Source organism: Ceratotherium simum, chromosome 7 (genome assembly GCF_057802395.1).
Source record: "Ceratotherium simum simum isolate JZ-2026a chromosome 7, ASM5780239v1, whole genome shotgun sequence".
Lineage (NCBI taxonomy): Eukaryota > Metazoa > Chordata > Mammalia > Perissodactyla > Rhinocerotidae > Ceratotherium > Ceratotherium simum.
Genome location: NC_141906.1, coordinates 31,365,447 through 31,379,356, shown reverse-complemented (window position 1 = coordinate 31,379,356; position 13,910 = coordinate 31,365,447). Strand labels below are relative to the sequence as shown.

General features: G+C 50.4%; 1 protein-coding gene across 1 annotated transcript in view; it reads left to right on the top strand.

The window, feature by feature from the left end:
• The window catches only part of XRRA1 (X-ray radiation resistance associated 1), a 61,422-nt gene extending 51,243 nt beyond the window's left edge, over positions 1–10,179 (top strand). The window contains exons 13-19 of the mRNA XM_014790328.2: positions 289–382; positions 1,148–1,263; positions 4,497–4,844; positions 7,436–7,634; positions 8,419–8,534; positions 8,742–8,847; positions 9,252–10,179. Of these exons, the coding sequence (XP_014645814.2) occupies positions 289–382; positions 1,148–1,263; positions 4,497–4,844; positions 7,436–7,634; positions 8,419–8,534; positions 8,742–8,847; positions 9,252–9,505 (1,233 nt within the window). The 3' untranslated portion in view covers positions 9,506–10,179. The remainder of the gene's footprint in view (positions 1–288; positions 383–1,147; positions 1,264–4,496; positions 4,845–7,435; positions 7,635–8,418; positions 8,535–8,741; positions 8,848–9,251) is intronic.
• The last annotated feature ends 3,731 nt before the right edge of the window (positions 10,180–13,910 follow it).

The window sequence follows — 13,910 nt, the reverse complement described above, 5'->3', positions numbered from 1 at the left end:
TCCTCAATACTTGGTATAGGCTACATATCCATTGTGGAGAAGGAAGAAAAAGTTTTAACTTTCAAACACAAAACAGTGATGATGGAATTTCGGACAGGAAAGGCAAGGAGCAGGTGAAACCGCAGGGATGAGACACTGCCCAGCAGTGAGTCCATGCACAGCAGCATCACTTCCGCAGCCCCACCCCAATCCCAGCAAGCATGTAGTGCTGCAGTGCGGGGCCTGGAGGCACTAGGGCAGAGGTGGGGGGCAGTGTCGACCTGATGCTCTCTCCTGCATTCCTTACAGATTGCGAAGGAAGATGCCATCCTGCCGGTAGCTCTCTTTCCATCTCTCTGTGAGCTCATCTTTCATAACAACCCTCTGGTGGCCCATACACGAGGTATGGTGCCCACAAACCTGCCCCTCCAACCCAGTGCCCAGGAAGCAGTGTGGGCACCCTCATCCCCACCTCCTCAGTGCCAAGCCCTGGGCTCTGCTCTGCATCGTGGGTGGACAAGGTTCATGGTGCGTTGGGGGATGGAGAAAACAACAGACACTGCTGAGCACCTGCTCTGCACCAGCTTATCCTGACAGCAACCCTATGAAGCAGGCTTTATTGTCCCCATGCACAGTGGAGGAAACTGAGGATCAGGGAGGTTCATGATCTACCCAAGGTCACACAGCAAGAAAGAGGCAGAGCTGGGAATGGAATACAGAATTATCTAGATACTGCATGAGCTCTTTAAGCGATACCCTGCTTTGCAGAATAGGTCTGTTGTGACCTCATTTCCCACTTCCCAGTTGGGCAGGGTGCAGGGCCCTCCCCTCCCGGAGCATACTGAATGCAGTGGATGCAGCATGAGCAGGGGAACCCACTGTCCAAGATGCAGGAGCGGGAGGCGTTTTAGAATCCTGGGCCCTGGAGTGACACCAGCAGAGTTCTAATCCTTACTCCATACTATCTTTTTTGCGTTGGGTAAATTCCTTAACCTCTCTGTGCCTCAGTTTCCTCACCTGTTAAATGGGAATAATATGGGTACCTACCTCCTGGGTTGGTGTGAGAATTAAGTAGGTTAATACATGTAAAGCAGTTTGAACCATGCCTGGCACATAGTAAGCCCCCAATAAACGTCAGCTAATGGTTGTTTTCCCACCATGGCTCCAGGGGTCCCTCCACTGCTAAAAAGCTTCCTCCAGGAGCGGCTGGGGATCCACTTAATTCGAAGGAAGACAGTCAAGGCTAAGCACCATATTTTGATGCCTCGGAAGGACTCACGGAAGGTAAGGCTTCCAAGGCAGGACCCCAACCCCAGAGGGAGTGGAGCCTGTGTTCATGCACGCAGACTAACTTGGCCGTGGAGCTGCTCCCTCCCACAGTGCCTGGAATCCTCCATTAGTTTTGGAGTAGCAGTACTGTCTTCTCCTTTCCTTGCTCTGTTAATACAGATATACCCAGGAGGTACAAGACAGTCAGTCAGAGAGACCCAAAAGTCAGAGTCGGGAGGAGCCTCGGAGGTCATTAAGTCTGACCCCCTAATTTTACAGAGGGGGTCAGAAAAACTGAGGCCCAGAGAAAGAGCTGTGGAGACGTGGGGAGAAATCAGTCAGAAGCCCAGGTCTGAGCCTGGCTCCCTCAATTTCCACAGCTGCCTGGACTTGGGCAAGAGTTTCCCTCTCTGAGCTTCAGCTTCTCAACCCTAACGCCTCTCAGAGCTGCTGAGAGGACTGAATGAAGCAACAGATACGAAAATACATTATAAACTCCCCAAACCCGTACCAGTGCAAGTTATAGTCACCTGTGGTAATCCTGAATGGCTGCACCAGGCCTAGAATACACATCGCCTAAGGAGCATTTCCTTATGTTGAGAGAAGTCTGCTCCCTCTGTGCCTTCCCCAGCCAGTGGCCTAGACTTGCCTTCTGAGATGCCATAAAGTAAGTCAAATCCCTCTTCATCGGAAGGATTTCAGAAATTTCTGTGAAATGCACCTCCCTTCTGAACCTTAGTCTTCCTGTAGCCAAAAGCTGGACTGGGCATTGCTGGTCCCAAAAGTTAAATGTAGTTATTCCCTTCCATCCCCCCTGCACTCTGCATCTGTCCAGCCAAGCTCTTGTCTGGAGCCCTCAGAGGACCAGGGCAGCATTTAAAGCCAGAAATAGACAGAAATTCAAAGGGTTTCCATCATCTTCCCCTTGTCTGTTGCCTCCTCTAAGGATCCTCCTACCTCCCTTCCCACCAGCCAGCCGGGGCCGGGCAGAATCAGAGTGAGCCAGATACATAATCCTCTCTCCCATGTACAGAGCACCCATGCCCAGTACTCTGCTGAGCACTTGCACGTGTGCTATCCCATAATCCTCACAACACACGAGGAAACAGTCTCGAAGAGCTGAAATAACTTCCTTGTTACAAGTTAGTGTTAGGGCCCAGGGGAACCTCTACGGTTCCAACTATTCGAGGATAAACACAAATACCAGTGGCCAAATGAGAAGCAAAGCAGTGCTGTGTTAATCTAGGCAAACACCGCCTGCCCTCCATGCAGGCTGTGTTAATCTAGGCAAACACCGCCTGCCCTCCATGCAGGCTGTGTTACTCTAGGCAAACACCGCCTGCCCTCCATGCAGGCTGTGTTACTCTAGGCAAACACCGCCTGCCCTCCATGCAGGCTGTGTTACTCTAGGCAAACACCGCCTGCCCTCCATGCAGGCTGTGTTACTCTAGGCAAACACCGCCTGCCCTCCATGCAGGCTGTGTTACTCTAGGCAAACACCGCCTGCCCTCCATGCAGGCTGTGTTAATCTAGGCAAACACCGCCTGCCCTCCATGCAGGCTGTGTTACTCTAGGCAAACACCGCCTGCCCTCCATGCAGGCTGTGTTACTCTAGGCAAACACCGCCTGCCCTCCATGCAGGCTGTGTTAATCTAGGCAAACACCGCCTGCCCTCCATGCAGGCTGGACTGGAGAGTGTGGTTTAGGCCTCTAGCTAGATTGGAGATGCCTGCATTTCCCCACTGTGCTTACAGAGATGGGCTGGATGTACGCAGGTGACTCCTGGGCCTTTTACTCGATCAGTTACGTGGACGAAGGCTGCCGGCCCTCCCGCATGCCTAGGCATGGACAGAACGGGGGGGAAGTGGAGAACCTGCCAGAGCAGGCCCAGACCCACCCACCATGAAACCAAGAAGCCGGGTGAGCCCTTTGCATGTGGGAACACAAATGGAAGATAAAACTGCCTGCCTTGGTGCTGAGCAGTCAGCTCACGACGGACTCGGGCCCCTAACTGTCAACCTCCACCCAATGAGGTTATCCAGTCTTCCCTCGGGAAGGGGCTAGGAGAGTGGTGATGGGATAGAGAAAGAGTTCCCCTCAGCACTCAGGAACAGACCTGTGAGAGGGAGGAGTACCTGTTGCCCCTTCCGCCCAGCCGGCAAATGGTGGCACTTGGTGTTTTGGACACTGCGGCATGGGTTCTGAAAAAAGATGCTGGGTACTACAGACTTCAGGTCTAACCACTGAAGTTTTACATATTTTACAAAGGAAATATTTTCTTAAAAAGAACCTTATTTTATAAAACAGTCATCCTTGGCACGCGTTAGTTTGTTAGGTACATTTGCACACGTCATCTGATTTGGGAGAACTCTACAGCATAGGCAGGGCAGGAACTATTTTCCCATTTCCCAGAGAGGAGATGGAAGCTCAAAAGATAGAACTGTATTCCAGCCCATATTTTTCTAACAACAGTGTTTGGGATCTTTCCACTACATTACATGGTCTGTCAAAGAACAGATATAAGTGGACCAAATACCCTTGACAAAGAATAAAAACAACCCACTATGTAACTAGGGAGCGGAGGAAGAACTGACCTGAGGGAAACTGAGCACGTGGCTCCCCCCTGGCAGCTGAAGCAAAGGAGGAGGGAGGATGAGAGGCTTTTGCTAGTTAAGGAAGCTGAGCAGTTCAGCAGGAAAGAAGTTGTCTCCTTGATCCTGAACCCTGCCTGAGAGAGATGTGCCTTGTGGATCTTTATATAAGGTACAGGGACCAGCATCCTGAAAGGTAGGACCATCTCCCCCACACCCTTCTAGGAGTCCCTGAGGAACATCAGGGGCACTGTGTTAAACCTTGATCAAAGGAACAAGGCTACTGAGGGCCAGAGTGATGTGGTCAGGGATGCAGAATGAGGCCTGGAGCTCAGGACAGGAGTCAGATAGTCCAGGCTCTGCCACTGAATAACTCTGCGACCTTGGACAAGTCATTTTTCCTCTCTGAGCCTGTTTCCTCGTCTATAAAATGAGGATAATTATTCACTGAGTAGTTTTGAGGTGTAAATAAAACAACATATGTCACGCATAGGGCACATTGTAGATGCCCAATAAATGTGATTTTGTTCCCTCCCTCCCCCTATAAGCCCTCACCCAGAGCTCTGATCACTATACCAAGTGGCCTTAGGCTGATGAGGTCCAGGAGGAGAGATTCTGATGAGGAAGCAAACCAGTCCAGCCCTTCTCCCCTGACAGGTGAAAACCCAAGTCCCAAAGGTGCCAAAGCAGCCTCTGCTTCTCCATCACCTACCTATGACCACAGTCAAGTCTTCCTCAAAGGAGATGCTGGAGTCAGAGGCAGGGCTGACCGAAGAGCTGTCCACTGCCAAAAGCACTTCTCTGAAGCCAGAGATGCCTATCGAGGGCTTGGAGGGCCTTTCTGTGTCCCACCGGACATTTCTGCCACTGCCTCCCATCTGCTCCAACTCCACGGTGCAGAGTGAAGAGTCTACATCCCACCGGAGCAACACAGCCCACCGCCTCAGCCTGGAGCACCCATCGGATGAGGACACCAAGAGCACAGAGTCCATCTTCTTGACCCAGGTGTCTGGATCCACCTGCCCCTGCCCACTTGTTCCCAGCTCCCACAGGTTCCTGCACAACCCTTAGATGGCTCGACTGCTGTGGGCAGCTGGATGTAAGCACAGACAGCTCTGGAAACCTGAAGGCAGCACCCCTGACAGGGCCTGGAAGCCCCTTGTGGGAGATCTGCTGATCCAGGGCTCCTGGTGGGGATACCCAGGGGGACAAGTCATGGTCCTGTAGCACAGACAACATCTAGGGTCTGGCTGGGGCATGGTTCTGGCCGGTTTGGGGGGAAGGTTTGCTGCTGCCTCTGCCTGTCTGCTTCAGGTCACCTCACTTCTCATGCTGCCTCTGAATCCTGGGAACACAGATGGATGAGATGCAGGTCCTGCCCTTGAGATGTCCCCAGCCTAATGGGGGAGATGGACAGGAACAATGCGTGCAGTCAGTGCTGAGATTTAGGAAAACCCAGGGACTGGGAGCCTGGAGCAAGGAGGGATGCCTCTGCCCGGACCGGGAGGGCTCCCTGGAAGAGGTTCAGATGAGCTGAGGTTTGCAGGCTGAGCAGGAGTTAACAAGGTGAAGACGTGGGCGGCAAGGGCATTCTGGGCAGACGGATCAGCAGGGCACAGAGGAAGGAAATTAAAATGGTATGTGCAGGAATCACGAATCGTTCGGTGTCAGAGCAGCAGAAGGGAGACGTAGGAAAAGGGAAATATAAGGCTGGAGGAGTTGGCAGGGCCCCCTTGGACTTTATTATTGTACCATTACCCTCCCTGATCTCTCCACCTCCAGTCTTGCCCCTCCAATCTGCCCAATCTTTCCAAGATGTACATCTGTCCACAAATTTATGTCTAACTTTCCATCATCCATCTCTCACTTATTCCACAGATGACTGGTAGTGACATCCAAATTCATACAGTATAAAAATATCTTTATGAACTATATCAGAACCTTTGTGGAACAAAGCAGAGTATAAACAAGTATTAAAAAATAAACAATTGAGAGAGTTGGATGAAAGGAAAATATGGACAGGAAAGGAAATAATAAGTCCAAGGGTAATTCTGTCACTCAGACATGCACATCATGCACCGCTCTCTCATAATAGAAGTGTATTGCTAAAATGCAATTCTGAGCTTCCTAGCAGCCAAAGCAACACAATCAATTATGAGTCACCATGATTGAAAAAAAGTATCTTTTTTCCCTGCCTAATTGCCCAGGCTGTAACCTACAGTACAATGTTGAATAGAAGTGGCAAGAGCAGACATCCTTTCCTTATTCCTAATCTTAGCGGGAAAGCTTTCAGTCTTTCATCATTAATTAGGATGTTAGTTGTGGGCTTGTCATAAATGTCCTTTATCAGGTTGAGGAAATTTCTTTCTACTCCTAGTTTGTTGAGTATTTTTTTATCATGAAGGGGTGTTAGATTTTGTCAAATGCTTTTTCTGTGTCTATTGAGAAGATCATGTGGCTTTTGTCCTTCATCTATTGATATAGTATATTACATGGATTGATTTCCAGTTGTTAAACCAACCTTGCATACCTGGGATGTATCCCACTTGGTCATGGTATATCATCCTTCTTTATGTTGCTGATTCAGTTTGCTAATATTTTTTGAGGATTTTAGTGTCTATAGTCATAGAGATATTGGTCTGTAGTTTTCCTTTCTTGTGATGTGTTTCCCTAGTTTTGGTTTCAGGATAATACTGACCTCAGAGAATGAGCTGGGAGTTTTCTCTCTTCTGATTTTTCAAAGAGTTTGTGAAGGATTGGTGTTAATTCTTCTTTAAATGTTTGGTAGAATTCACTACTGAAGCCATTTGGTCCTTGGCTTTGCTTTGTGGGGAGTTTTTAAATTACTAATTCAACCTCTTTACTTGTTATAGGTCTGTTCAGATTTTCTGTTTCTTCTTTAGTCAGCCGTAAGTTTTAACAAAAGGTATAACTACATCCCTACATGAAATACAGCTCTCATAAAGCTGTATAAGAAAACCATTAGAGAAGGATAAAAATGCGAATTCAGTGTTCACTCAATGCCTTAAAACTCCTCCATGGCTTGCATCACAGGATAAAGAAAATACAAACAGAAACAAAACAAACGCCCTCAGCTTGGCCGTGAAAGGTGCCTCCTCGTCTGGGCCCTGCTTATTGCTGCAGCTGCCTGTCGCCTCACAGTGCACCCCAGCTATGCCAATCTTTAGTTCCCCCGAATGCACCTTGCTGTGCCTTACCTGTGCACCTTTGCTCATGCTGTTCCTTGCCTGCAACAGTCCTCCTTTCTTATCACTTGCAGCCCAACCCCCTCCCCACCCCTGCCTGGGATGGCTTTCCTGGTTCTTTAAGACTTAGCTCAGGCTAAGGCATCACTTCTTTCAGGAAGCTTCCTAGCCCCACAGGCTGGGTTGGGGCTTCCTGTGGCTCACCCAGAACCCTTGTGCTCCCTTCTGTCACAGCATTTATCAAGGTGTATGGTCATTGTCTATTTTCCTGTCTGCCTCCTCTCACCCCAGTCTTACTTCTTGCCCCAGGGCCCAGCATGGGAACCCACCAGAGCTGATGCTCATAAGTGTTAATGAAATGAATGAATATGTTTTTCTTCCTGGGCACAGGTTAGTGAGCTGCCTTCCTCCACCCTCCAGAGGGAGGATTCAGAGATGAAGGAGAAAAACCAAAGAGTACCACGCACAGCACCCAGAGAGTTGAAGAAGACTCGGAGGAAGCTCCCATCTGCCTCCATCCCCAGCAAGTTCCGTGGCTATGAGGAGCTGCTGACAGCCAAGCCTGATCCAGCCTTCATTGAGCCGAAGGGTATGTGTGGAGAAAGGTTCCAGGGCAGGGGGCCTATCCACGGCCCAGAGCAAGTCAAGGCAAAGCCAAGGCTGGTGGCAAGCCTCTTCCAGGCTGGGGTGTTGTCCTCTGTCTAAATATCTGTCAAAGGGCCCCTGCTGGTGTCCCAGTTTGGAGCCCTATGTGTCAGGACCCCTGGCCTAGGCCTTCATTGGCTTTTGGGGGAGCCACAGCTGTTAAGAGATTCCAGCCAGTCTGGGCCCAGCTGCTCTGGTTGGAAAACCCTCTCCAGGAAGGGTTTAATGAACAAACACCCAGACTGCCGGATTCCTGAGCTCCTCCCCAGCCCAGGTAAGCCCCAAGCTGAACATCCAAAATCCTCCCTATTGGGTTTGACGCAAGGGAGGCAGTGCCCTCTCTGAGCCCCTTATTTCCCATTGATGTGTTAACAGTTTTGTACTTTCAGAGGAACTGGCGGTCAGCTGTGCTCTGTCTCGGGTGTCAGTCCCCACAGTGTAACCCCCCGAGGTTAATGGGGTTACACTGGGCTCAGCCCCTCTCCCATTCCAGTGCCACTTTTCCATTAGGATCTGTGCTCATAGGGGACAAGTATTCCCTGAACGAATGATGGAAGTTCAAGCACCGCAGCAGATCAGGGGGAGACGTGGGAGCAGTGTTTTCTTCTTGGGGTCTCTCAAATCCTTTTAGCCAGGGCTGCTCTGAGACCGGGGAATGAAGAAATTGGAGGAGGCATGCCAGAGGAGGAGGGGGAAGCGCCTTGACTCAGCCTTCTGTTGTCCCCCAGGAATCCAGAAGAATGCCCAGGCTCTGCAGCACATGCTGAAGCACCCACTGCTGTACCGCTCCTCCAAGCCCAGGCTCGACACTCTTCAGAAACACTATGTTCCCAAGGAGAAACGGGTAAACCTCTGCCTCCCGAGTGTGCGAATGGCCCCTCAGGACTGCCACAGGTACAGATGTGACTGTCACCTTGGGCCTTCTACAGGCCATGCTTTCCCAGTGCCCTCACATGCTCCCTGCCTGTTGCTATGACTGTATGAGGCGGTGAGGCCAGGAAAGTCTGACCGTAGGACTAGGATAACACTCTCCTCTCTTACCTTCTGTCAGGCCCAGAGGCTCCCTGTTCCACCCCCAAGGAAGACTCGAGCCCAGCTGCTGGATGACATCCTCATTCGCATGCGGGATCCCCGGAACATTACAGAGGCTCCACTAGGTATGGCTCTGGCCCCAGTCCTCAGCTGCCAGGACCTGAGATCTAGAAGTTTACTCATCTGATGGTATAAGGCAAAGGGCTTGTGTCAGAGCAGGAATGGCCTTAGAGAGCATCTGCCCCAGCCTTCCCGTGTGCAGATGGAAAAACTGAGGCCTCGGTGAGGCAGGGAGTTGCCTAAAGTCACACAGAATGTTATGGACCAGAACTAAGGCTTGAGATAGAATCAAGAGGGGACACCACTGGCTTCCTAATGCCCTAAGCTGGAGAGGCCATTTTCAGTCCCCTTAACATCTTCCTCCTACCCCACCTCCCTTTCTGGGGGGCTCTGGACCCAATCCCTGCCGTTTTGGGCTCAGTGGGACCCAGGGCAAGCTTGGTGCCCCTCCTGGCTTCTCTCCCTGCAGGAGCTGTCCTGCACCAGCGGAAGGAGCAGCGGCTAGTGAACCAGAAGCAGTATCTGGAGGCCAAGCGGCTGCTGAAGGAGTTTCGGGCACGCTACCGGAGGCTGGCGCGCTGCTCGCTGCGGACGGTGTTCAGGGCCACTGCACCGCCCCCAGCCCACCCGGCGCTGAGCGAGGGCCAGCCTAAGTTCGGCCGTTTCCTCGAATTCATGGATGAGTTCTGCCAGGAGCCCACGGCAGGTGACTCAAAAGGCTAGGGCTGTGCACGGGGCCATGCGCACCACCCGTCCTGTGCCCCATACTCTCCCAGAGGGCTTCATGCCCTTGACTGAACCTCGGGGCTGGCTGGGCCAGGTGCGGGCCTCTGAGTTTGGCTCGGCCTTACTCACTGGCTGCAGAGAGTGGGGAGCTCGTCAGGACCTCCCCTTTCTGGGCTAGGCAGGCCCCAGCGCCTGGCACAGCAGCAATAAAGAGTGGGTGCATAGAGCAAGGTAGCCCGCGTTCTGTCTTGGAGACTGGGCTGGGCTGTCACACTGGAGAAGGATCCCCGGCTGATGCGCATCCCTAAAGCCCTGTGGGAAACATGCCAGAGCCACACATGTCCAACTGTGATTGCTGTGATAAGCACTAGGACAGAAAACGGGGTTGATGGAACAGAGATGCAGCACAGAATCTGAGGCTCAGAGAAGTTAACTAACTCACCCACAGCCAATAGTGTGTGTGTGTTGGGGTGAGGTTGAGAGGGCAAAACTGAGCCTCCAGGCCCCAGAAATGGTCCTTTTTCTATTGGGCAGCTTTTTCCATTGTGAAGGCAAATGGGGAAGAGAGGGGGAAGAGAGGATTGGGAATTCCCTTATCAGATGGCCATGGCCACAAAGGTGGGACAAGTTGAGGGGAGGGCTTATGTGCAGTTTCCCAAGGTCCTCTAACCCAGGACATAAGATGAAGTCCCACATACAAACATGGTGGGCTGTGGCTTTAAAACAGACCCTGGGGCTTTGCAAGGTGAACCTGGGCTCACAGTAAGTAAACTAACTCTGGCCAAGGCAGCCTGTGGGTTGCCCCATTCTTGTGAGTGTCCAGTAGTCAGCCCCTGCTATAGAGGAGGATCTGGAGAAGGCCACTAGGGCAGAATCAAGAGATGTGCATTTGGGGATGGACGCTGAGTGTGACCTGGTCACCTGGGCAACCCTTGCTCCTAAGGCTACTCTCTAGGGAGTGCCTACAGTTCAGACCTGGGGAGCAGGCCTGCAGTTCCCAGGGTCCAGGAGGGAGTAGCACAAGGATTAAGGATCCTCAGCAAGGCACAGACTCCCACAACCTAAGTTGCAATTAAGGTGATTCGAGAAATATAGTCTTGTAGCCACAGGTCTGACAGGGGCACGGTGGAGTATCTGCTGTATTGCAAGTGAGACTCTGTGAGGACACAGAGATATTTACATATTGTCATACACAACCACACAGTCTCACACATGTGACCAGAAAATACTTACACCCAGCTGTAGTCATACCACACACAATGGCACTCATACAGTCAGTCACACGTACCAAGTTACAAAGTCAATCTCACTCATTCACACAGGCACCTGGACAGATCCCATAACACAGTGTTACCCACAGCAGCACTCATGTGCAGGGGGCACATTGCTGATTCACCACCTTGGATCTGAGGCCCAAAACCATCCTTCCCCTAATATTAGGAAGGAGAATCCACCCCAACAGTCACACTGTAAACCTCACTAGGTTCTAGTTCTGGAGAACTGGACTGCTCCCTTCAGCCAGAAACACTACCAAACCATAGGCTCTCAGGCCTGAAAGGCTTCTGGGAACGTCCTATTCCAATCTCAAAGCAGGAAGCCTCTTGCAACCTCCCCAACAGACCATTCAGCTCCTGCCTGCACATCTAGTGACAGCCTCCATAGGCTGTCCCTTCCTTTGCTGGGAAAGCCACTGGACAGTTCAAGCCATTGGGCTAAGCTGTCTGCCTAAGTCCCTCAGTAATCCTAGCTCTGCTTTCTGGCCAAGAGTATATCTGCTTTCTCTGCCCAGCCAGGCCAACCCTTCACTGATGTGAGAACATCCTCAAGTGGCTACACGTCACGCCAAACACTCTTAACTTAGTTATTCCACATAGGATATAACTATGTGGAATTTATTCCCATCTGAATAAACTGGTTGCCTCTCCTGGACTTGCTAAGTTTTGGGGTTTTTTCCTCCTACTCATGATACCTAGATGCAGTACTCCAGCTGTATACAGTGCAGCACACAGCAGGATTGCCCACTTCCTTCTCTGGATACGATATTCTTTTATAAAGCCTAACATTTTATTTGTCTTTTGCTCACTCTTAAAACCAATGGCATTACCCCTTTGGCTTTACTGAGCCTTTATCAGCAGTCTACTAATATTAGAACTGCTGTCCCTTTTTCCTACATTTCATCATCTTAGTCTCAGGCTGGAGTTCCAGGCTGCCAGGATCACTCTGCTTTCCTGATTGTTAGCTTTCCCATCTCAGAGGCTGTCTGCAGAGCGAGTGTAGAGCACTGGCCCATTTTCCCGCACGTATAGCTAAATCACATCAGTATAGAACTCCCAGAAAAGAAGCCCCTAGGAAGCTACTGCTACTCGTCTAGGAACACCACCGTAAGACCACATGGGGGAGCTGGTGTTTCTTATTCATCCTGTCAGCCTTAGCTCAGGTATGTCCTTGAACTCTCATCCCAAACTAAACTGAGCTTTCCTTCTTTGTGACCCAGTATGACCTCATCACTCTGCATTGTACCAAGAACTGATTATACCCCTGGTGCTCAGCCCAGGGCCTGGGTCCAGGAGGCACTCAGTAAGATTTACTGAATGAATGTGCTGGGAGGAGTGGGAAATAGCTCATGCCAGCTGTCTTAATGGGATTATACATATTATACACAGCTATGGCTCAGATGACTAGAAGCCAGTGCTAGGCATGTTCCCACAGGCAATGCCTGAGCACCCACTTATTAAAGCCACGTTCCTATCAAAAAACAGCACTCCAACCTGCCTGCTGTTTTAAGAATGCAAGGTGGGGTATCACTGTCCACTCACCCACTCTCCCATACAGGTGAACTGCTGCATCTCTGGAAGCCACACAATCACTCACCAGTGGTGTCCATTCTTTTATATTTCAGGAGTAATCCAGACTTGGTCACATTACCACGGTGCAATTTTTAACCCTATCTATCTCTTATTTGCTGTATGATGTAGGGCAGGTCATTTAACCTTACCCATAGCATCAATGGAGTTTTCAATCTCGATGGGTCCTTTTGGTGTTAAACACTTTTGAGGGCTCTGGAGTGAGCAAATTTCAGTTGCTTGATTTCCTGAGTTTTGTACTTTTGAAGAGACATGATCTAGTCCTTGTCTCAGTGAGTAAAGCCTCAAACTAGATTTGTCAAATAAGCGGGAATTCATAACTAATCAAGGAGGCTTTTGGGGTGGTCGCCACCCTCCCCGTTGCCAGCATCGTCACTTACTCGCCCCACACCTCATCTACCACTAGGATGCTTCATCCCCCTGGGGTGGCTCTCACCCAGAGCCCCCTTCCTTCTCCATAAGCACATGGGAAGCTGGCTGCCACACTCTTCTGAGCCTTCTCCAATTTTCTAAAAAGAGCAAACCAGAAGAAATAGTTTCTCCCACCACCAATTCTCCAAAATTAGGTAGGCCCAACCTGTTTTTCTAGTCACTCATCCAAGATGCCAGTGAGCACCAGAGAAAAGTCAGATGTGGCCAGAGGAGAGAAAATTGAATCAGATGCAGATTGTGCCTCACAATCCTTGCTACCTCAAGACACCTCCCACCCCTACAGTGGGTGCAGAGGGAAGACTCTGATCTCTCTAGCCCTGTCAGGCCCAATCCAGGAGATCCTACCCAGAAAGCAACTGGAACCATACTGTTAGCCAAAGCCAGTGGAGGGTGGCACCCTGAGGCTGATTTGAGCCAGGGCAGCAGAAGAAAGCAATCAGTGTCTTTGGAGTCAGAGGACCCAGCTTCCAGGCAATGTAAGGGCCAGAGTTTCCCATCCATAAATGAGGGCCACGGGCTGGCCCTGTGGCTTGGTGGTTAAGTGCGCGCGCTGCAATGCTGGTGGCCCAGGGTTCGGATCCCGGGTGCGCATCGAGGCACCACTTCTCCGTCCATCCTGAGGCCGAGTCCCACATGCAGCAACTAGAAGGATGTGTAGCTATGACATACAACTATCTACTGGGGCTTTGGGGGGAAAAAATAAAATAAATCTTTAAAAAAAAAATAAATAAAAATAAAAATAAATGAGGGCCACCCCCTTCACCACACTAGGCTATAGAGAATTAATAAGTGTGGTTTGTAGAACATTTTCTGTTACTTTAGGGGCCAAGGGACAATCAAGTTCTGTTCTCATATCTCCACCTAGCTACATCGTTTTCTTGCAAATCATTTTAATGACCCTCCTTTGGAGGAGGCTGGGCCAAATGATTTCAAAGGTCCCAAATGCTGGTTTACTATGTATGGCATGGATTCTTACATCAGTCTTTCAAATTGGTTTTACAAGTTTAGATGGAACAGGGATACATTTGTTCTCTGTTGGATGAGAAACTGATGCCAAGGGGATTTTGATGAATTCCTCAGCAATGGTTCCAAAAGAGGCTATTTTG